We start from the raw sequence: 17,716 nt of genomic DNA, 5'->3' as shown, positions 1-17,716 counted from the left end.
ACCACCAACACATTATCCTCTAGGTGAGATAATCTCCTCAACACCTATTTATTCCTTTCATCAATTACGTTAAATATAAGGGCCATGGCCATTGACTTCTCCGCTTAGAGGAATAGATCCTTCCTATCTGTGCTGAGCAACCTATGACGAGCTGTTGGTAGCTTCTATTGGAACCTAAACCTATTTTTTTGACTAAACTTCCAGTTACATCTAATACATGGGAACATAGAAAATAGGAGCCGGGAGTAGGTTATTCACCCATTCAATATGATCATAGCTGATCAGCCAATTCAGTACCCTGTTCCTCTTTTCTCCCCATACCATTTGATCTCTTTAAACATACGAACTTCTTGAAAACATTCAATGGTTTGGCCTCAACTACTTTTTGTGGCAGACAATTCCACAGACTCACAACTCTCTGGGTGAAGTCATTTCTCCTCATCCTACCTCATAACCTCAGACTGTGACCCCAGTTCTGATGTCCCTGGTCATCAGGAACATCCTTCTCTCGTTTACCGTGTCTAGCCTTGTTAGAATTTTATAGGTTTCTATGAAGCTCCCTTCATTCTTCTAGACCCCATTGTGTATAATCCTAACTGATCCAGTCTCTCTTCAGCCCTGCCATCCCAGGAATCAGTTTGCTAAACCTTTGTGGCACTCCCTCCATAGCCAGAACATCCTTCCTCAGAAAATGAGACCAAAACTGAACACAATAATCCAGGTGTGGTCTCTCCAAGACCCTGTACAGTTGTAGCAAGACATCGGATCCTCTCTTCACTGCCTGCTGCACCTGTATGCGTACATTCAGAGACTGCTGTACAAGAACCAGGTCACATTGCACCTCTCCTTTTTCCATTTTTAGTTAACATGATACCTATTTGTGTGTCTCAGTATTAATTTTGTCCATCCCTCAATTGTGGAGGATATTGGGATACTTCACTGTATTACAAGTGCTACGTGTAGAGCTGTAGAGTTGAAGAGTGCCTCAGTGAAGTCTAGTGTATTCATAATGATTTCTATGAAAACACCCCTGGTAAAAGCATTAGTACCCTGGGAGAGTCTCCAAGCCTGCAGCTTGCCAGTTGACACACCCCACAATACATTTGTCAATGAAATCCAAGAGTGGAGGGAGTTTTGTTCTGTATTTCACCCTGTGCTGTTCCTGACCCAGGAATGTTTGATGGGGATGGTGTTGAGGGAACTTTATTTTCTGTTTCCTTTCCTTTTTAAAAGAGTAGCAGAAGCTTTACTCTGCATTTAACCCTTTGCTGCCATTGTCCTGGATGTGTTTGATGAAGACAGTATTGAGGGACATTCACTCCCTGTTTAAAAGAGTTTAGAGAGCTTTACTCTGTATCCAACACCATGTCTCAGAAGTGTTTCATGGGGCTGTGTCGAAGTAACTTTACTTTCCGTTTACTTCCAGTTTAAAAGTGTAGCAATGGCTTTACTTTCAATTTAAACACTAGAGAGGTTTACTTTCAGCTTAAAAGGGTAGGGGAGGCTTTACCCTGCATCAAACCCTGTGTGGTACCTGTTCTTGGAATGTTTGATGGCGACAGTGTGAAGGGGCTTTACTTTCAGTTTAAAAGAGTAGAAGGAACACATAATATTGCTGTTGCATCCTTAAGCCCTCAAGTCCATCAAATAACTTGTTTTTTGAATATTACTTTTTGAAGTAGTTGCTTAATGTTAAGCAAATATGCTGAAATATTTTGTTAAATCGTACTATCCCTGTTATAACAACATTTCTGACTCAGATCATGGAAATGCCAATGTACAGATTTCCACTAGTACAGCAGTAATCCAATCCATAGCATTCAGTAAATCTTTCCAGGCCACTTTGAGTTGGAGATGAAAATCCTCTGATTAACTGGAAAGATCTGCCATATTGACTGTAAGTCTGTCTTTAACAGAACTACTGTATGGAGTAATTGGTGCTTACACTGAACAACAGATCTTATGAAATTCTTTATCCTGGGCCAGTTAAAATAACTGTGGGCTCAGAATGCTTTCGCAGCCAATGACTATATTTGAAATGTAATTGTTATTTTAGCGTTGAAAAACCAGCAGCAATTTGCACACAGGAAACTTCTACGAGCATGCTTTCACCTAAGATACATTGGTTCTGTTGATAGCTTGCAATTTGCATTGCCCCCCTTCTGATCATTTCTATGAGGTTCGAACATTCCTAATCTCTTCTTAAAATGCTCCAGTCTGCTTGTCTGGGTCCAGCATCCTCTTTTTGGAGTTAAATTTGCATTTTTTTCTCCTGGTGACGATGTCGTCCTGACTCAGAACATGTGGTAATGCAATCTTTTTCTAGGCAGGGTTATTCCACATGATTTACACAGACTGTAAATGCTTTGGACAGTCAATGTACTGTCATTGCTGCATGACACTTTTGGCCTTTTCTGTTTAGTGAATATCCTGAAAAACATTTGTTGAGCTCCTATAGGTATCAGCTGTTGTCCAGTCAGTGGCACTGTTAAGTCAGAAGGTTCCGGATTTAATTCCTTCTTCAGACACTTAGCTCATAATTCAAGCTGATGTTTTAGCACTGCCTTGTTGGAATGCCTCATCACCACGGATAGGTTTCCTGCTTGCATTTTGCACGTTCTCAGTCAGATCCACCAACATCAAGCCAGTGTTCTTCTCAGACCACTGCCTCCTGCTGGCCAATTGTCACCTAAAGGATGACCAACAGGCCAGCAAGGGAACATGGAAGCTGAGTATGAAACTGTTGACCCCAGAAAACATTGAGGAGCTCAAAAGGGATTACACAGGTTGGAGAACCATTAGGCCCACTTTGAGTCTCCATCAGACTGGTGGGAAACAGTCAAGGGGAACATCAAGAGGTTCTTTATCCTCAAAGATATTCTGACGACAAGAGAGAGATGGTGAAAACTCCAGGGCTGCATGCAAAACCCACTCCTGCTGCAGACAATGGGTGTCGATGTCACGGAGGACTTCCAGGAGGTGAAGAACCAGCAAGACCTGGTTTGCCTCAAAGGCCTCCAAGATAATCATACAGTCCAGGGTCTGCGCCATGGAGCAGGATGAGACGGGCTCGTCTTTCTTCCAGAAGGCGTACTAGGAGACCTCTGTGCTCAGCAGCCTGAAGGAAGAAGATGGCTCAGTCACATCATCTCAGTCTGGCATCTTGAGGATCAGTAAATCCTTTTATGTCAGACTGTATGACATGAAGCCCACAGACAGTGCGGCCTCCCAGTCATTCCTGTCATCTATCCTAGGTCTTAGACAACAGCACACGGGAGAGGCTAGACCAGTCGTTATCGCTGGGTGAGCTGACCAAAGCCTGAGAAAAGTCCCAAGAAAAGAATAAAACTTCCTGATTACTGGGAGAGTTGTATTTGGCTCTGTGAGACTTGATTGGCCAGGACTTGCTGGAGGCATACGACGGTATGCTCTTGGCAGGTAGGTAGCGCGAATCGATGGGGAAAGGTACCATCACCCTCATCTACAAGTGGAAGGGGGAGAGAGAGGAAATTAGGAGTTGGTGACCATCTCATTGTTGAATGCAGACTTCAAAATCCTGTCTAAGATCATCATTAACCAGGTCAGGTCAGCTCTGGGATCAGTGATTCACCCCGATCAAACCTGCGCTCTACCAGGCAGGACAATCTCTGAGAGCCTTGCGCTCCTCAGGGATATGATCGCCTACATGCAGGACAGTGGGGTGGATGCCTGCCTCATCATCTAGGATCAAGAGAAGGGCTTTGACAGGATATCACCCACCTACATACGGGACATACTCTCCAAAATAGGCTTCAGGGAGGGAATCTGCAATTAGATCTAACTGCTCTACACCTACCTCGTTACTTGAGTGTCAATCAATGGGTGGGAATCAGAAAGCTTCCCGATCAGATCTGGAGTCAGGCAGGGCTGCCCATTTTCTCCTACCTTGTTTGTGTCTGGTACCAAGCCTTTTGCAGAGTCCATTAGGAAAGATGTAAGTCTGAGGGGTGACTATTCCAGGCAGCGGAGACCTGCAGGTCAAAGCTTCCTTGCGCATGGATGACGTCACTGTTTTCTGCCCAGATTGCTGTCAATGCGCAGACTCATGAGCATCTGCAAGCTGTTTGAACTGGCCTTGGGAGCCAAGGTAAATCGAGGCAAGAGCGAGTCTATATTCTTTGGGAATTGGCTGACCGATCCTTTATCTCCTTCACCGTCTGGACAGATTGCCTGAAAGTGCTGGGAATATGGTTTGGAAGGTTTGGAGCATGAGCAAAATCTTGGGAGGAACACATTGCCAAGGTGAGGCATAAACTGATCTTTTGGGAGCGCCACTCCCTCTCCATTATGAGTTGATACCTGGTCATCAGGTGTGAGGCATTCTCTCTGTCGATGTACATAGCACATGTCTGGCCCATCCTCTGAACCAGCTTCGTTGCAGTCACTTGAGCCATCTTCCACTTCATCTAGAGGTCTGAGGTTCACTGAGTCCACAGGGACACCATGTACAAAACTCTGGACGAAGTGGGTTAAGAGCACACCCAACGTCACCCTCATCCTGATGACCCCTTTTGTGTGTGGCTGCATCAAGCTGTGCATAGACCCTCTTTATGCAAACACCAAGTGTCACTATGTACTGAGGTCCTACCTGTCCCTGGGGTTGTAAAGGATGGGACTGGCCTTATTGGTCTGGAACACTCCAAGTCGTTGGACCGTTCCATAAAACCTGTCCTCTGTGGAGAAATTTGCAAAGACAAACATCTTTGACCACAAGTCCATCAGGAAGTGGTCAGCACGTAGTGTGTTGTAGCAGTGAGAATTCAAAGGAGATACTCAAGGGGTTCAAAATACCAAGGTTCCCATAGAAAGAAAGGTCTGACTAACGTGACTGAATTTTTTGAGGAGATATTGAGGAGCATTAATGAGGGTAGCAAAGACATAGTCACAGAGTCATGTCTTTTTTAAATCCCTCTCCTCTCACCTTAAAAATGTTATAAAAAAGGCAATGTTTTGCTGAAATTCAGGGATCCACAATGTCACTAATCTCTAAGAAATAGTTGAGAAGTTCAGAGGACCTGTTTTTGTTATGTCTGCTATTTAAAATGAAGTCTGAGAGGGTGTTTAACCACAGTTTGTCTGTTAACTAACACATATCTCATGTTAATTCAGAAACTTACAGTACAATTTATTGAGATTGTAGATGACTTTAGTAACCTTGTGTGGTAAACCTCATTTTAATACATTCAAGACCATTGAATCTTGTGGCTTTATTCAGTTGTTGTGCTGTTTTGGTCTGATTTAAGGAAGGATGGAAATGCATTAGAGGAGAGGTTTACTCGATTAATACCTGGAATAAATGGGATTTCGTATGAGGGAAGTTTGAACAAGCTGGACTAGCTTTTACTGAAGCTTAGAAAAGTGAGGGGTGACTTGATAAAAGATACAGAACAGTTGTGACAATGTGGACATGGGAATGATTTTCCTCTTGTGAGTGAGTCCAAAACTAAGAGCACAATTTAAAAATTAGGGTACATGTTCTAAGGACAGCGAGAAGGAAAAGATTTTTTTTTGCCTCTCAATGGATTTTGTGACTTTGAAGCTGACTTAGGAGATGGCGCAGGCAGAGTCACTGAAGATTTTAAGGTGTTAGTTAGATAGATCTTTGTTGGATGAGGGGATCAATGGGTAGATGGGAATGTAAAATTCAAACACAACCAGATCAGCCATGATCACTTTGAATGACAGTGCAAAGTCAAGGAGACAAGTGCCCTATTTGTGTTGCTGATTTGCATGTTGGCTTAGAATCATAGAGTCATACAGCACGGAAACAGACACTTTGGTCCAACTAATCGACGTGAAACATAATCCCAAACTAAACTAGCCCCACCAGCCTGCTCCTGGTCCATGTCCCTCCAAACTTTTTCTATTCATGTTTTTATCTAAATGTCTGTTCAATGTTGTAAGTGTGCCCACGTCTACCATTTCCTCAGGAAGTTTGTTCCACACGCGAACCATCCTGTGCGTGAAGTATTTGTTTTATTTCAATAAGTTCCTGAAATTTCAACATTTGTTTACTTTAAACATGAAAATATGTTGCTGGTCATTGACTGGATTTTTGAGGATATAATGAGCAAGTTAGACAAAGGAAAGCCAGCGAACGTGATCTACTTGGATGTCCAGAAGGACATTAACAAGGTGCTGCACAGAAGGCTGATAAATAAGATAAAAGCCGATTGTATTAGGGGCTAGATACTGGCATGGATAGAGGATTGGTTGACTGGCAGAAGTCAGAGAGTGGGGATAAAGGAGTCTTCTTCAGGATGGCAGCTGATGACTACAGGAGTTTTGATTTGATTTGATTTATTATTGTCACATGTACCTAGGTACAACGAAAAGTTTTGATTTGAGTGCAGTGCAGGCAGATCACACCATACCAAGCATATTAGGGTAATAGAACAGAACGAGGAATGCTACGGCTGTAGAGAAGGTGCACAAAGAGTGAGATCAGCATCCACAGGGGTCAGTGTTGGGGCCACACCTATTCATTAACGATCTGGACAAAGGAATTGAGGGCAGTGTTGCTAAGTTTGCAGATGACATAAAAATAGGTGGAGGGACAAGTGGTGTTGACGAAATGAGGAGGCTGTAGAAGGACATGGACAGGCTAGGAGAGTTGGCAAATAAGTGGCAGAAGAAATACAATGCAGGAAAGTGTGAAGCTATGTACTTTGATAGGAAGTAAGGAGGGATAGACTATTTTGTAAACAGGAATAGGCTTCGGAAATCTAAAGCACAAAGGGACTTATGAGTGCCAGTTCAGGATTCTCTTAAGGTTGACATGCAGGTTCATTTGGCAGTTAGGAAGGCAAATGCAATATTCATTTCAAGAGGCTAGAATACAAGAACAGAGATGTACTGCTGAGGCTGTATAAGGCTCCGGTCAGACTGCATTTGGAATATTATGAGCAGTTTTGAGCCTTGTATCTAAGCAACGATGTGTTGGCTTTGGAGGTGGTCAAGGGGATGTTTACAAAAATTGTCCTAGGGATGAAGGCCTTGTCATATGAGAAGCAGTTGAGTACTCTGGGTCTGTACTCAATGGAGTTTAGCTGGATATGGTGGGATCTGATTGAAGCTTACAGAATACTGAGTGGCCTGGATAGAGTGGATGTGGAAAAAATGTTTCCACTGGTAGGAGATACAAGGACCTGACAGCACAGCCTCAGACTGAAGGGAAGACCCTTTAGAACTGAAACGAGTAGGAATTTCTTCACCCAGAGGCTGGTGAATCTCTGGAACTCATCACCACAGAGGGCTATAAAGGCTTAGTTGTTTTATTTAAGGAAAAGATAGATGAGTTCTTCACTAGAAAGAGGATCAAAGGTACAGGGAGAAGATGGGAGAACAGGGTTAAGACATATATCAGCCAAATGACCTAATTCAGTTCCTATTTCTTATTTTTTATGCAAATCATCTGGGATCATAACATAAATTTTGTGGTCTCAAAGCAATGTACTGAATTGTCTATTCATGCTGCTGTTTCTTCAGAAAATAATAATGCGTATTTGCATTGTAAGAAGACGGCATTAGGGTCTATCACACAGTTTGTGCTGGTTTCTGACCCAATGCCTCGTTTAGACTAACAAATTAACAATGGCCATTGGGAGAAGGCACTAGAGAGAGCATTAAAGTTTGCCCTTCAGCAGGGAGTTTTCACCTCGAGGGGACCAGGGAGAACAGCAGTGAAAGCGACTTCGACAGCTCAGAGGACTGGACATTTCTGTCCATTTCAACGATCAACCATATAGATCCAGGATATTCACAATACAACTGAGGAAATAGGTCGAGAAAATAACATTCTGAGAGAATGGAAATGCAGTGAGTTAATAACCTTCAACCTTTAACAGTAAGACCAGTACTTCAAAAGAAAGGTGGAAATTATTTCAATCTTTCCTGTTTAAATAGTTTTTTCTAACCTAGTTGTTGTAGTTGTTAGAATCTGAGGTCAAGTTTGAGGTGTCAGGAAGTGTAACCAGGATATTAATGTCAGAGCAGAGACTTCACTCAAGAGTTTATTTGGAGAAGTTGAGCTGCTAAAATGTATAGCTGAACTGAGATTTTATATGATTTAAGAGATGGATTTTGTGTTCGTTCAACTGTGCACAAAGATGTGTAGGCAATCAAACTGTCTCCCATATGTTACACAAGGATAGACTGAACAGTGGTTTACCCATTACATAAACATGGGTATACAAGGTTTGGGTCGGAATGAGAGCTGAGAAACTCGTGTTTTAGCACAACACCCCACACCTGCTGCTCTTGCAAAGAAAGTTATTTGATCTTTGGGAGAAAAACATAGCTAAGCACAAAGACTTCCTGCCAGAACTTTAACATTTGGCATTTAACATTTGCAATGTTTCTCTCTCAAGACCAAGATTAACAAGCAGTTTAAGTGGAGTCCATGAAACTCCTGTTATGTTTTTGATATATTTTGTATGTGACCTCCATAACTCTTCAGAGGTAGCGGAATGAATCTTAACTTCCAATGTTGGATGAGTTGGGGTCAGGCCAAATATTAAAATCAAAATATCAGAAACAGAAACTCAAACCACCCTGAACCTATCCACATCAGTTTGAATGGGATCAAAATAATAGGTAGGTAACCAATCTGCTGGTGTACGTCAAGTTTAAAAATGATAATAAGGCTTCACTTTAATGTTCATTCAATATTTAACTCACATTGTCCATGTTTCCCAGGCCTCAGAAAATTTAACAAGTGAAAGGAGACAAAAATGACTGAATTCAAAAGTTAAAAGCTTTTACGGCACTCCTTTTGGGCCAGGGAGAGTAGGACTTATTTTGCCAGGTCAACAATCTACATAATAACTGCCTATCACCAGCCCATCAAACCTCTAGACCTCCAGCATTGCTCCGGCGCTATAATCTGTCCTCTCTGCTGCCCACCAGCATTAGCTTCTCTTGTTCACCATCTTCCCTCCAACCACTGGCTTCTCAACCACTGACTACTACCATCTCCCCCACCCATCATCAGATCTAACTGCGTTAGCCGTTGGCTTCCCAACCTCGAACAGGCCCTCTTCACAGACCATTTCTCTGCAGATAGCTTCGGGCAACAGCCAACAGCAACATTTGAAACAATGTTTAGATTCATATCTAATAACCTCTGAATAAATTTAAGCCAAAACTCCATTAGCTGCTGTTTAGAGACATATTAGTCAGTGCTCCTGCAAGAGCTATTCTTTTATCATTGATTTGTTTCATCAGTGACCACGAATAAAAGAGAGGCAGGCCTTAATGGAGCAGCCATTTTTGAGAGGGGCTGGTTTGCAGTCAAAGTTCTGCTAGTTAGATGTAAGAGAGGCCCTCAGTGAGTTGAGGAGGGTAAGCAGCAACAAGGTAAGAGCAAGGTAGGAATTGTCATTTTTCTAAGTCTGCTGTTTTTAACGGAGCAGCGATGGCAGTCAGTGGTGCGGTATGCTCCTCCTGTCAGATGTGGGAGAGCAGGGAGCAGTAGACTGTCCCTGGTGACTGTGTCTGTAGGAAGTGTGTTCAGCTACAGCTCCTCTCGGACCGCATGGATTGGTTGGAACGGCAGATGGAAGCACTGTGGGGCACACAGGAGGCACAGAGTCTTCCACAAGTTAAAGTTCGAAATTTGGGCCAATTTAGATGGCATTTGACAGGAACTTTCAAAATTTGATTGGGGGAGGCTGTTCACAAGTAAAGGGATCTTTGGCAAGAGGGAGGTTTTGAAACCAAGATAACAAAAGTTCAGGGACAGCATGTTCCTGTTAATGAAGGGCAAGGCTGGCAAGAGTAGGGAACACTGGATAACTAGAGATATTGAGATTCTGGTCAAGAAAAAGAAGCAGGCATATGTCAGATATAGACAACTGGGATCACGTGGGGTGGCATGGTAGCTCAGTGGTTAGCACTGTTGCCTCACCTAGCCAGGGACTTGGGTTCAATTCTAGCCTTGAGCGACTGTCCATGTGGAGTTTGCACATTCTCCCTGCGTCGGCATGGGTTTCCTCCCACTGTCTAAAGATGTGCAGGTTAGGTGGATTGGCCATGCTAAATTGCCCATAGTGTCTAGGGATGTGTATGTTAGGTGGATTAGTTATGGGAAATCCAGGGTTACAGGGATAGCGTTGGGGGGTGACCACGGGTGGGATGCTCTTCGGAGAGTCGGTGTGAACTTGTTGGGCTGAATGGCCTGTTACCATACAGTGGGGACTCTATGACTGAATCCCTAGAGGGGTACAGCAGGTGTAGGAGTGCACTTAAGAAGGAGACTATGAGGGTAAAATCAGGCATGAGATAGTTTTGGCAAAGAGATTCTACAAGTATATTAAGGGCAAAAGAGTAACTAGGGAGAGAATAGGGCCCTGTAAAAATCAATGAGTTCGTCTATGCATGGAGCCACAGGAGGTGGGTAAACGAATATTTTATGTCAGTATTTACTGTAGACAAAGACATGGAAGCTAGGGAGCTCAGGGAAGTAAAAAGTAATGTCTTGAAAAGAGTCGTCATTACAGAAGAGGAGGTGCTGAGAGTCTTATAATGCATAAAGGTAGATGTATCCCCAGGACCTGATCGGGTGTATCCCAGGACATTGTGTGAAGCTAGGCAAGAAATTGCAGAGCCCTTAGCAGAGACGTTTGTATCACTGACAGTCACAGGTGAGGTACAGGTGAGAAGATTTAAGAAAGGCTGCAAGGAAAAGCCATTGAGCTTATCATATGTTGATGGAGGAGCTTCTGAGAGATAGGATCTATATGCATTTGGAGAGGCAAGGTCTGATTAGGGATAGTCAGCATGGCTTTGAGGGTGGGAAACTGTCTCACAAACTTGATTGAGTTTTTGAAGTGGTGGCCAAGAAGATAGATGAGGGCAGTGCAATATATGTTGTCTACATGGACTTCAGTAAGATTGCATATGGTAGGCTGGTGTGAAAGGTTAGATCACATAGGATCCAGGGAGAGTTAGCCAATTGGACACAAAATTGGTTTGGTAGTAGGTAACAAAGTGTGGTGATAGAGGGTCGTACTTCAAACTGGAGGACTGTGACCAGGAGTGTGCTGAAAGGATCAGTGCTGGGTACACTGTTGTTCATCAATTATATAAACGATTTGGATGCGAATATAGGAGGTATGGAATAGAACCTCCACAGTGTGGAAGTAGGCCATTTGGCCCATCTGGTCCACATCACCCCTCTGAAGAGCATCCCACCCTGACTCACCCACTTACTCTATCCCTGTAACCCTGCATTTCCCATAGCTAATCTACCTAGCCTGCATAACCTTGGGCACTACGGGGCAATTTAGCATGGCCACTTCACCTAACCTACACATATTTGGATTGAGGGAGAAAACCAGAGCACCCAGAGGAAATCCACACAGATGCAGGCAGAACGTGCAAATTCCACACAGACAGTCACCCGAGGATGGGATCGAACACAGGTCCCTGGCGCTGTGACGTAACGGTGCTAGTCACAGTGCCACCCTGCCACATTGTTTGAGGATGACACCAAAATTACTGGTATAGTGGCCTGTGAAGAACGTTAACCGAGAGTATAAGGGGATGTCGATCAACTGGACCAGTGGGCTGAGGAATGGCAGATGAAGTTTAATTCAGATAAGAGCAAGGTGTTGCATTTTGGTAAGATAAACCTGGGCAGGAATTACACACTTAATGGTAGGGCCCTGGGGAGTATTGTCAGGAAAAGAGACTGAGGGGTTCAGGTGCATAGTTCCTTGAAAGTGTCATCACAGGTAGACAGGGTGGTGAAGAAGGCATTTGGTATGCTTTCCTTCATTGGTCAGTGTATTGAGCACAGGAGTTGGGATGTCATGATACAGCTGTACAAGACATTGGTAAGGCAACATTTGGGGTACTGTGTAAAATTCTGGTTGTCTGGCTATCAGAAGGATGTTATTAAACTGGAAAGAGTGCAAAAAGATTTACAAGAACGTTACCAAGACTTGGAAGCTCTAAGTTATAAGGGTAGGCTGGGACTCTTTTCCCTGGAGCGTAGGAGGCTGAGGGGTGATCTTATGGAGGTTTTTATAAAATCATGAGGGGCTTCGACGTGGTAATAGTCAAAGTCTTTTCCCCAGGTTAGGGGAGTCCCAAACTAGAAGGCATAGGTTTAAGGTGAGAGGGAAAAGATTTAAAAGGAGTCTGAGGAGTAACTTTTTTCACGCAGAGTTTGGGGCAAGTATGGAATGAGCTGCCAGAGGAAGTGGTAGAGGCTGATACAATTACATTTAAAAGACATGTGGACAGGTACTTGGATAGGAAGGGTTTAGAGGGATATGGACAAAATGCTGGCAAAAGGGACTAGTTCAGTTTAGGAAAGCTGATCAGCGTGGACGAGTTGAGTCGAAGGTCCTGTTTCTGCGCTGTATGACTCTGTGCCTTTGTTACTCAATTTAGCACTTTGACTCCTTACCCAGGAGTAAGGTGCTGGTCACCACAGTATCAGAAGCTCCCTAATCACCCACTCCTCTTCTTTTTCTCCCTCCAATTTGACAGCAACGGCTGCACCAAAATCCAGACTTTCCATTGCATGACTGGTCATTCCCACCCTTCCACCACATACTATCTTGCCATCAAGAGAGTACTCACCCCTCATCATCATCATTGGCAGATGAGGATGACTGTCTTCCACTATCAGGGTGAGCCTGTAGTTGGCTGTACAGACCGATGCAGCTTCCGTTTACTCTGTTACAATCGGCGCAGTTGGTGGTCGCAGGAAGAGGTGAGTTGGGCATTGGTGTGGCAGCACACTCCTTTCACTATTTTCGCCTGGCTTCTGCTTTTTCCTGATGGCAAGTCTCGAGGTGCTCTACACCCTCCTGGATGCTCCTCCTCTACTTTGCACGGCCTTGGGCCAGTCATTCCCAAGTGTCTGTGAAAATGTTGCACTTTGCCAGTGAGGCCATGAGGCGTTATCCCTGAAGTGTTTCCTCTATCCACCTGGGGCTCGCCTGCTGTTTCAAAGCTCGGAGCAGAGCTTGTGCTTGGGGAGTCTTGTGTCGGTCAGCCCAGCCCATCGCAGCCAATCCAGGGTGGTCAGTGCCTCAATGCTGGGGATGTTGGCCTGGTCAAGGACTCTGGTATTGGTGCGACTGTCTTCCCAGTGGATTTGCAGGATCTTGTACAGGCAGCATTGGTGGTACTGCCTCAGTGCCCTGAGGAGTCTGCTGTAGACAGTCCATGTCTCAGAGCCATACAGGAGGGCGGGGACAACCATAGTCCTGTAAACCATGATCTTAGTGTCAGAGCTCAGGTTGGTGTTCTCAAATATCAAGCTTCGCTGCATTCATGCAATCATCTCTGGATGGTTTATTTCTATCTCCCGGTACCTTCTCACAAATCAGGACCCCAGAGCCGTAAAGGAATGTCAATAATCCTGTGGCTGTCTGTCTGTTTAGACAAACTGTCTCTACCTAATCTTTAGTGGCCCTGTCTCTTGCAATCCCACAACCTAGCCTTCCTTCACGCCTTTAATGCCAGTTTTGACTAAGTGTGAAGCTAACATTCACAATGAGAGGCATGAACGGTCATGTGATGAGCATGTCATTGTTTCTGAATGCAGACTTGGCAAATTGAAAACAAATTATGAAAGGAACCTCAATTTGTCTTCTAGCCAAGAATGTTCTGGTGCAATATTTTGGGAAGCAACAGGAACACTATACTAACTTACACTTGAAAAATGATTCACCCACACAGCTCAGATGCATTAATGCCCGATTCCTACTAGTATTACAAAGGCACTTAATTTAAAAGTCAAGCATTTTTTAGAGACAGCTGCAAGTCATTCAGACAAATGGAAGGCTGGAAGAACACAGCAAGCCAAGCAGCATCTGGAGGAAAGGAGCAGTCAACGTTTCAGGTATTTCAGTATATATCCAGACCTGAAACATCAGCTTTCCTGCTCCTCTGATGCTGCCTGGCCTGCTGTGTTCATCCAGCTCCACACCTTGTTATCTCAGACTCCAGCATTGGCAGTTCCTACTATCTCAGACAAGGTTCCCTGCTGTCAGTATGGATTTGAAAAATTAAGCAAACATTGTCCAAAATCTGCTCATCAAGATAGAGTAGAATCAAAGATACGCTCAGATGGTTATAAAGACTTGGGAAGGCAGCAGCATTGTGGTATGGTTGTTGGACCAATTAGACAAAACCCCGACTGATTGAAAAGAATGACCACTGCACAGTCCTTGTGGAGATAAAGTCCTATCTAAACCTTGAAGATATCCTTCATCACGTTGTGTGGCAATACCACTGTATGAAATGAGATAGGTATGGGACACATCTAGCAATTCAAGGCTAGATATCCATGAGGTACTGTGGGCTATCGGCAGGAACAGAATTATATGCATCAACAATCTGCAACCTTATGCTATTTTCCCCCAAACCAAGGGAACATTATGGTTCAATGGAGGGTGCAGGACGGCATGCCAGGAGCACCACCAGGCAGATGTAAAAATATGGTGTTAACCTATTGAAGCTACAGGATAGAACTACTTATATGCCAACCAATGTAAGCAATGTGCAGTAAACAAATCTGACTGATCACACAATCAATGGATCAAATCTAAACTCTGTGATCCTGCAATAAATAGTTGAGGTCAATTCCACAAATAACAATGATGGGGTGGGGCTGAGCACATCAAGACAAAACTCAAGGCTGGAGTACTTGTATCTATCTTCAGCCAGAATTGCCACGTGACTGATCCCTCTCAACCTCCTCCTGAAATCACCAGCAGAAGAGACTCACCAGGATGCTGCCTGGACTGGAGGGCAGGTCCTATGACAAAAGGTTGGGACGTTTTGCATTGGAGCGTAGGAGGTTGAGAGATTACCTTAGAAGTCTACAAAATCATGAGGGGTCTAGAAAGGGTTAATGGTAGGTATCTTTTGCCTAGGATGGGGGATTTCAAGACATTTTTAAAGGTGAGAGGTGAGAGATTCAAAAAAGACATGAGGGGCAATTATTTTTTTTTAAACACAGAGGGTGGTTCATGTGTGGAATGAACTTCCTGATGAATTCCTGATGTGAACATCAATTACAATGCTTAAAAAACACTTGGATAAGTATATGAATATAAAAGGTTTGGAGGGATATGGGTCAGGAGCAGATGGGGGTAATAGTTTCATTTGGGATTATGTTCAGCAGGGACTGGTTGAACTAAAGAGTCTGTTTTCTGTGCTGTATGACTCTATGAGAGAATCTAACCATTGTCTCTTTAGATTCAATGGCATTACCATCACTGCATCCCACACCATCAGTAATCTGGGACTACATTGATCAGGACGAGGCATAAACACTGTGGCCATAAACACTGTGGCTGCAAGAGCAGACCAGAGGCTGGAATCCTTCAGTGCATCACCTGACTCCTCAAAGTCTGTCCAACATATACAAGTCAATTTTGGAATGTGATGGAAAACTCTCCACGTCTGGACTAATGCAGCTCCAACAATATTTCAGAACTTGATACCATCAGAACAAAGCAGTTTGATGGATGGGGCGCCAATCAATCAATCACCTTCAACATTGACTCCCTCCACTACACTGACTGAAGTGTGTACTATTTACAAGATGCACTGCAACAACTCACCAAGGCTCTTCACACTGCACCTTCAAAGCCCACAACTACTACTACCTGGAATCATAGAGAATCCTTACAGTATCAAGAGGCCATTCAGCCCACTGGTCCACACTGCCCCTCTGAACATCATCCCACCCAGACCCACACCTTACCCTATCCCCATAACCTTGCATTTCCCATGGCAAATCCACCCAACCTGCACGTCTTTGGACTGACGGAGGAAACCAGAGCACCTGGAGGAAATCCTCACAGACATGGGGAGAACGTGCAAACTCCACATTTCCAGCCTCTGGTGACTGTCTTCGAACCTGGATCCCGGACGCCGTGAGGCAGCAGTACTAACCACTCAGCAACCATGCCACCCCTAGAAGGACAAGGGCAGCAGATACATGGGAACGCCACCAAGTAGAAATTCCCCTCCAAGGCACATACCCCATTCCTTAATAGTTGCTGGATCAACATCTTGGAACTCCCCTCCTAACACTGGTGGGGTCTACCTACAGCACATGGACTGTAACAGTTTAAGAAAGCAGCTCACCACCACCTTAGAGCACAATTAGGGATGGGCAACAATTGCTAGGCTAGCCAGTGATGCCCGTATCCCATGAAAAAAAATAAAGTTGAAGTACATTCCATAATTCCAAGTATAGCAAAGCTAACTGCAGTCATGGTTATTTCATTAAAAAAATTTCAAAATCTTGCTTGTGCACATCAAGATCCCACACATATGACTGATATAAATGATCAGGTACAAAGTTTACATTGTTGTTGAGGGACAGATATTGGTTAGCAAAGTGGGAGAATCCCTCTTCCAGCGATACTTGGGATCTTTTTTCAATCTCTGCCTAAGGGTATAAACAGTGTCTCACTTTAACACTTCATGTGAAAGATGCTACCTCAGAACAGTAGTGCAGTCCCTTAGTACTACACTGTTAGCCTAGATTATGCTCAAGCCCCAAAATATTGACTCCCCCACTTATGCAGTGCGTCCCTTGATCACACACAAACTTTCAAACCTCAAAATGGAGTCAGAGTTGAGAATAAAGTTTTGGAAACAGAGTTTAGGGAAGAATTCAATCAGAAAGGCAAAATAGTTTAAATATTTTATTGGTTTCAAATAGATAAATATTTAATTTACAAAATGTACAGGTAAGTAGACAGGTCTCCAGATTTGAAGCAGGAATCAGATGGTGTCAAGATTGCTGGTTGCCTCCAGTGCACTACAGAACCTAATGTTATTTTCAAGATGACACAGGAAGTTTGCAACGACAAACAATTGAACCAATTTGCAATGCAATCTCCTTCCTGTGCAGCTCAGTTGCCTGCAAAACGCAGTGACATCCTTTAAATAGTTCCACTAGCATGGTTTGTGTCAAACGAGTGTTGAAGCATGTGGGGCAAGCTTGTCCAAGGCTGCATCCGGTCGGCGAGACCTCTTCAAGCCCTGTAGTTCGTTGCGAAACAAGGGCTGGGTGGCTCATCTCTTACTTACATCATCTCTGTAACAAGGAAAAGAATATTGATTGCACATTGCAGCAGGCAAGCGAGACCGCAGAGATGAAGGCAGTTCATTGTAGGCTGTATTGGTTAATCTCAATGTAAAAGATATCAAAAATAACGAAAGTAGGATTTGAACTCATACAAACAGCTCTGCAAGGCTACATTACAATTCCTGTCTGAAAGGCTGTCTCTGCCTCCAGATTAATGATGCAAGCTGGGATTTCGTCATAATAAAGCGAACAGTTGCTGCCCCACCCAATACTTGGGTGCATGCATATCGTGAAGCTGAGATATTGAGCAGTTGTGCAGCATCTTCAAACCCCCGTAGGTAATTTGCAAAGGGCAATTATGGTAATCCCCCAAAATCGTGATCTTTAACAGCAAACTAGTGAAAGCATTGGAGCCCATAGTGAAATGCTTTAGGGGTTTGTTATCTTAACTGACATTTGAAATTGAATGAGATAGTAGGAACTGCAGATACTGGAGAATCTGAGATAACAAGGTGTAGAGCTGGATGAACACAGCAGGCCAAGCAGCATCAGAGGAGCAGGAAGGCTGACGTTTCGGGCCTAGACCCTTCTTCAGAAAATCTCTGA

At 43.9% G+C, this 17,716-nt stretch overlaps 1 protein-coding gene across 1 annotated transcript in view; it reads right to left on the bottom strand.

The window, feature by feature from the left end:
• Positions 1-16,710: 16,710 nt before the first annotated feature.
• LOC109919470 (regulator of cell cycle RGCC-like) overlaps positions 16,711-17,716 on the bottom strand; it is a 13,617-nt gene continuing 12,611 nt past the window's right edge. The window contains exon 5 of the mRNA XM_020519484.2: positions 16,711-17,119. Coding sequence (XP_020375073.1) covers positions 17,109-17,119 — 11 coding nt within the window. The 3' untranslated portion in view covers positions 16,711-17,108. The remainder of the gene's footprint in view (positions 17,120-17,716) is intronic.

Source organism: Rhincodon typus, chromosome 14, assembly GCF_021869965.1.
Source record: "Rhincodon typus isolate 14 chromosome 14, sRhiTyp1.1, whole genome shotgun sequence".
Classification (NCBI taxonomy): Eukaryota; Metazoa; Chordata; class Chondrichthyes; order Orectolobiformes; family Rhincodontidae; genus Rhincodon; species Rhincodon typus.
Note: the sequence above shows the minus strand (reverse complement) of the source record. Positions and strands in the feature narration are given on the sequence as shown.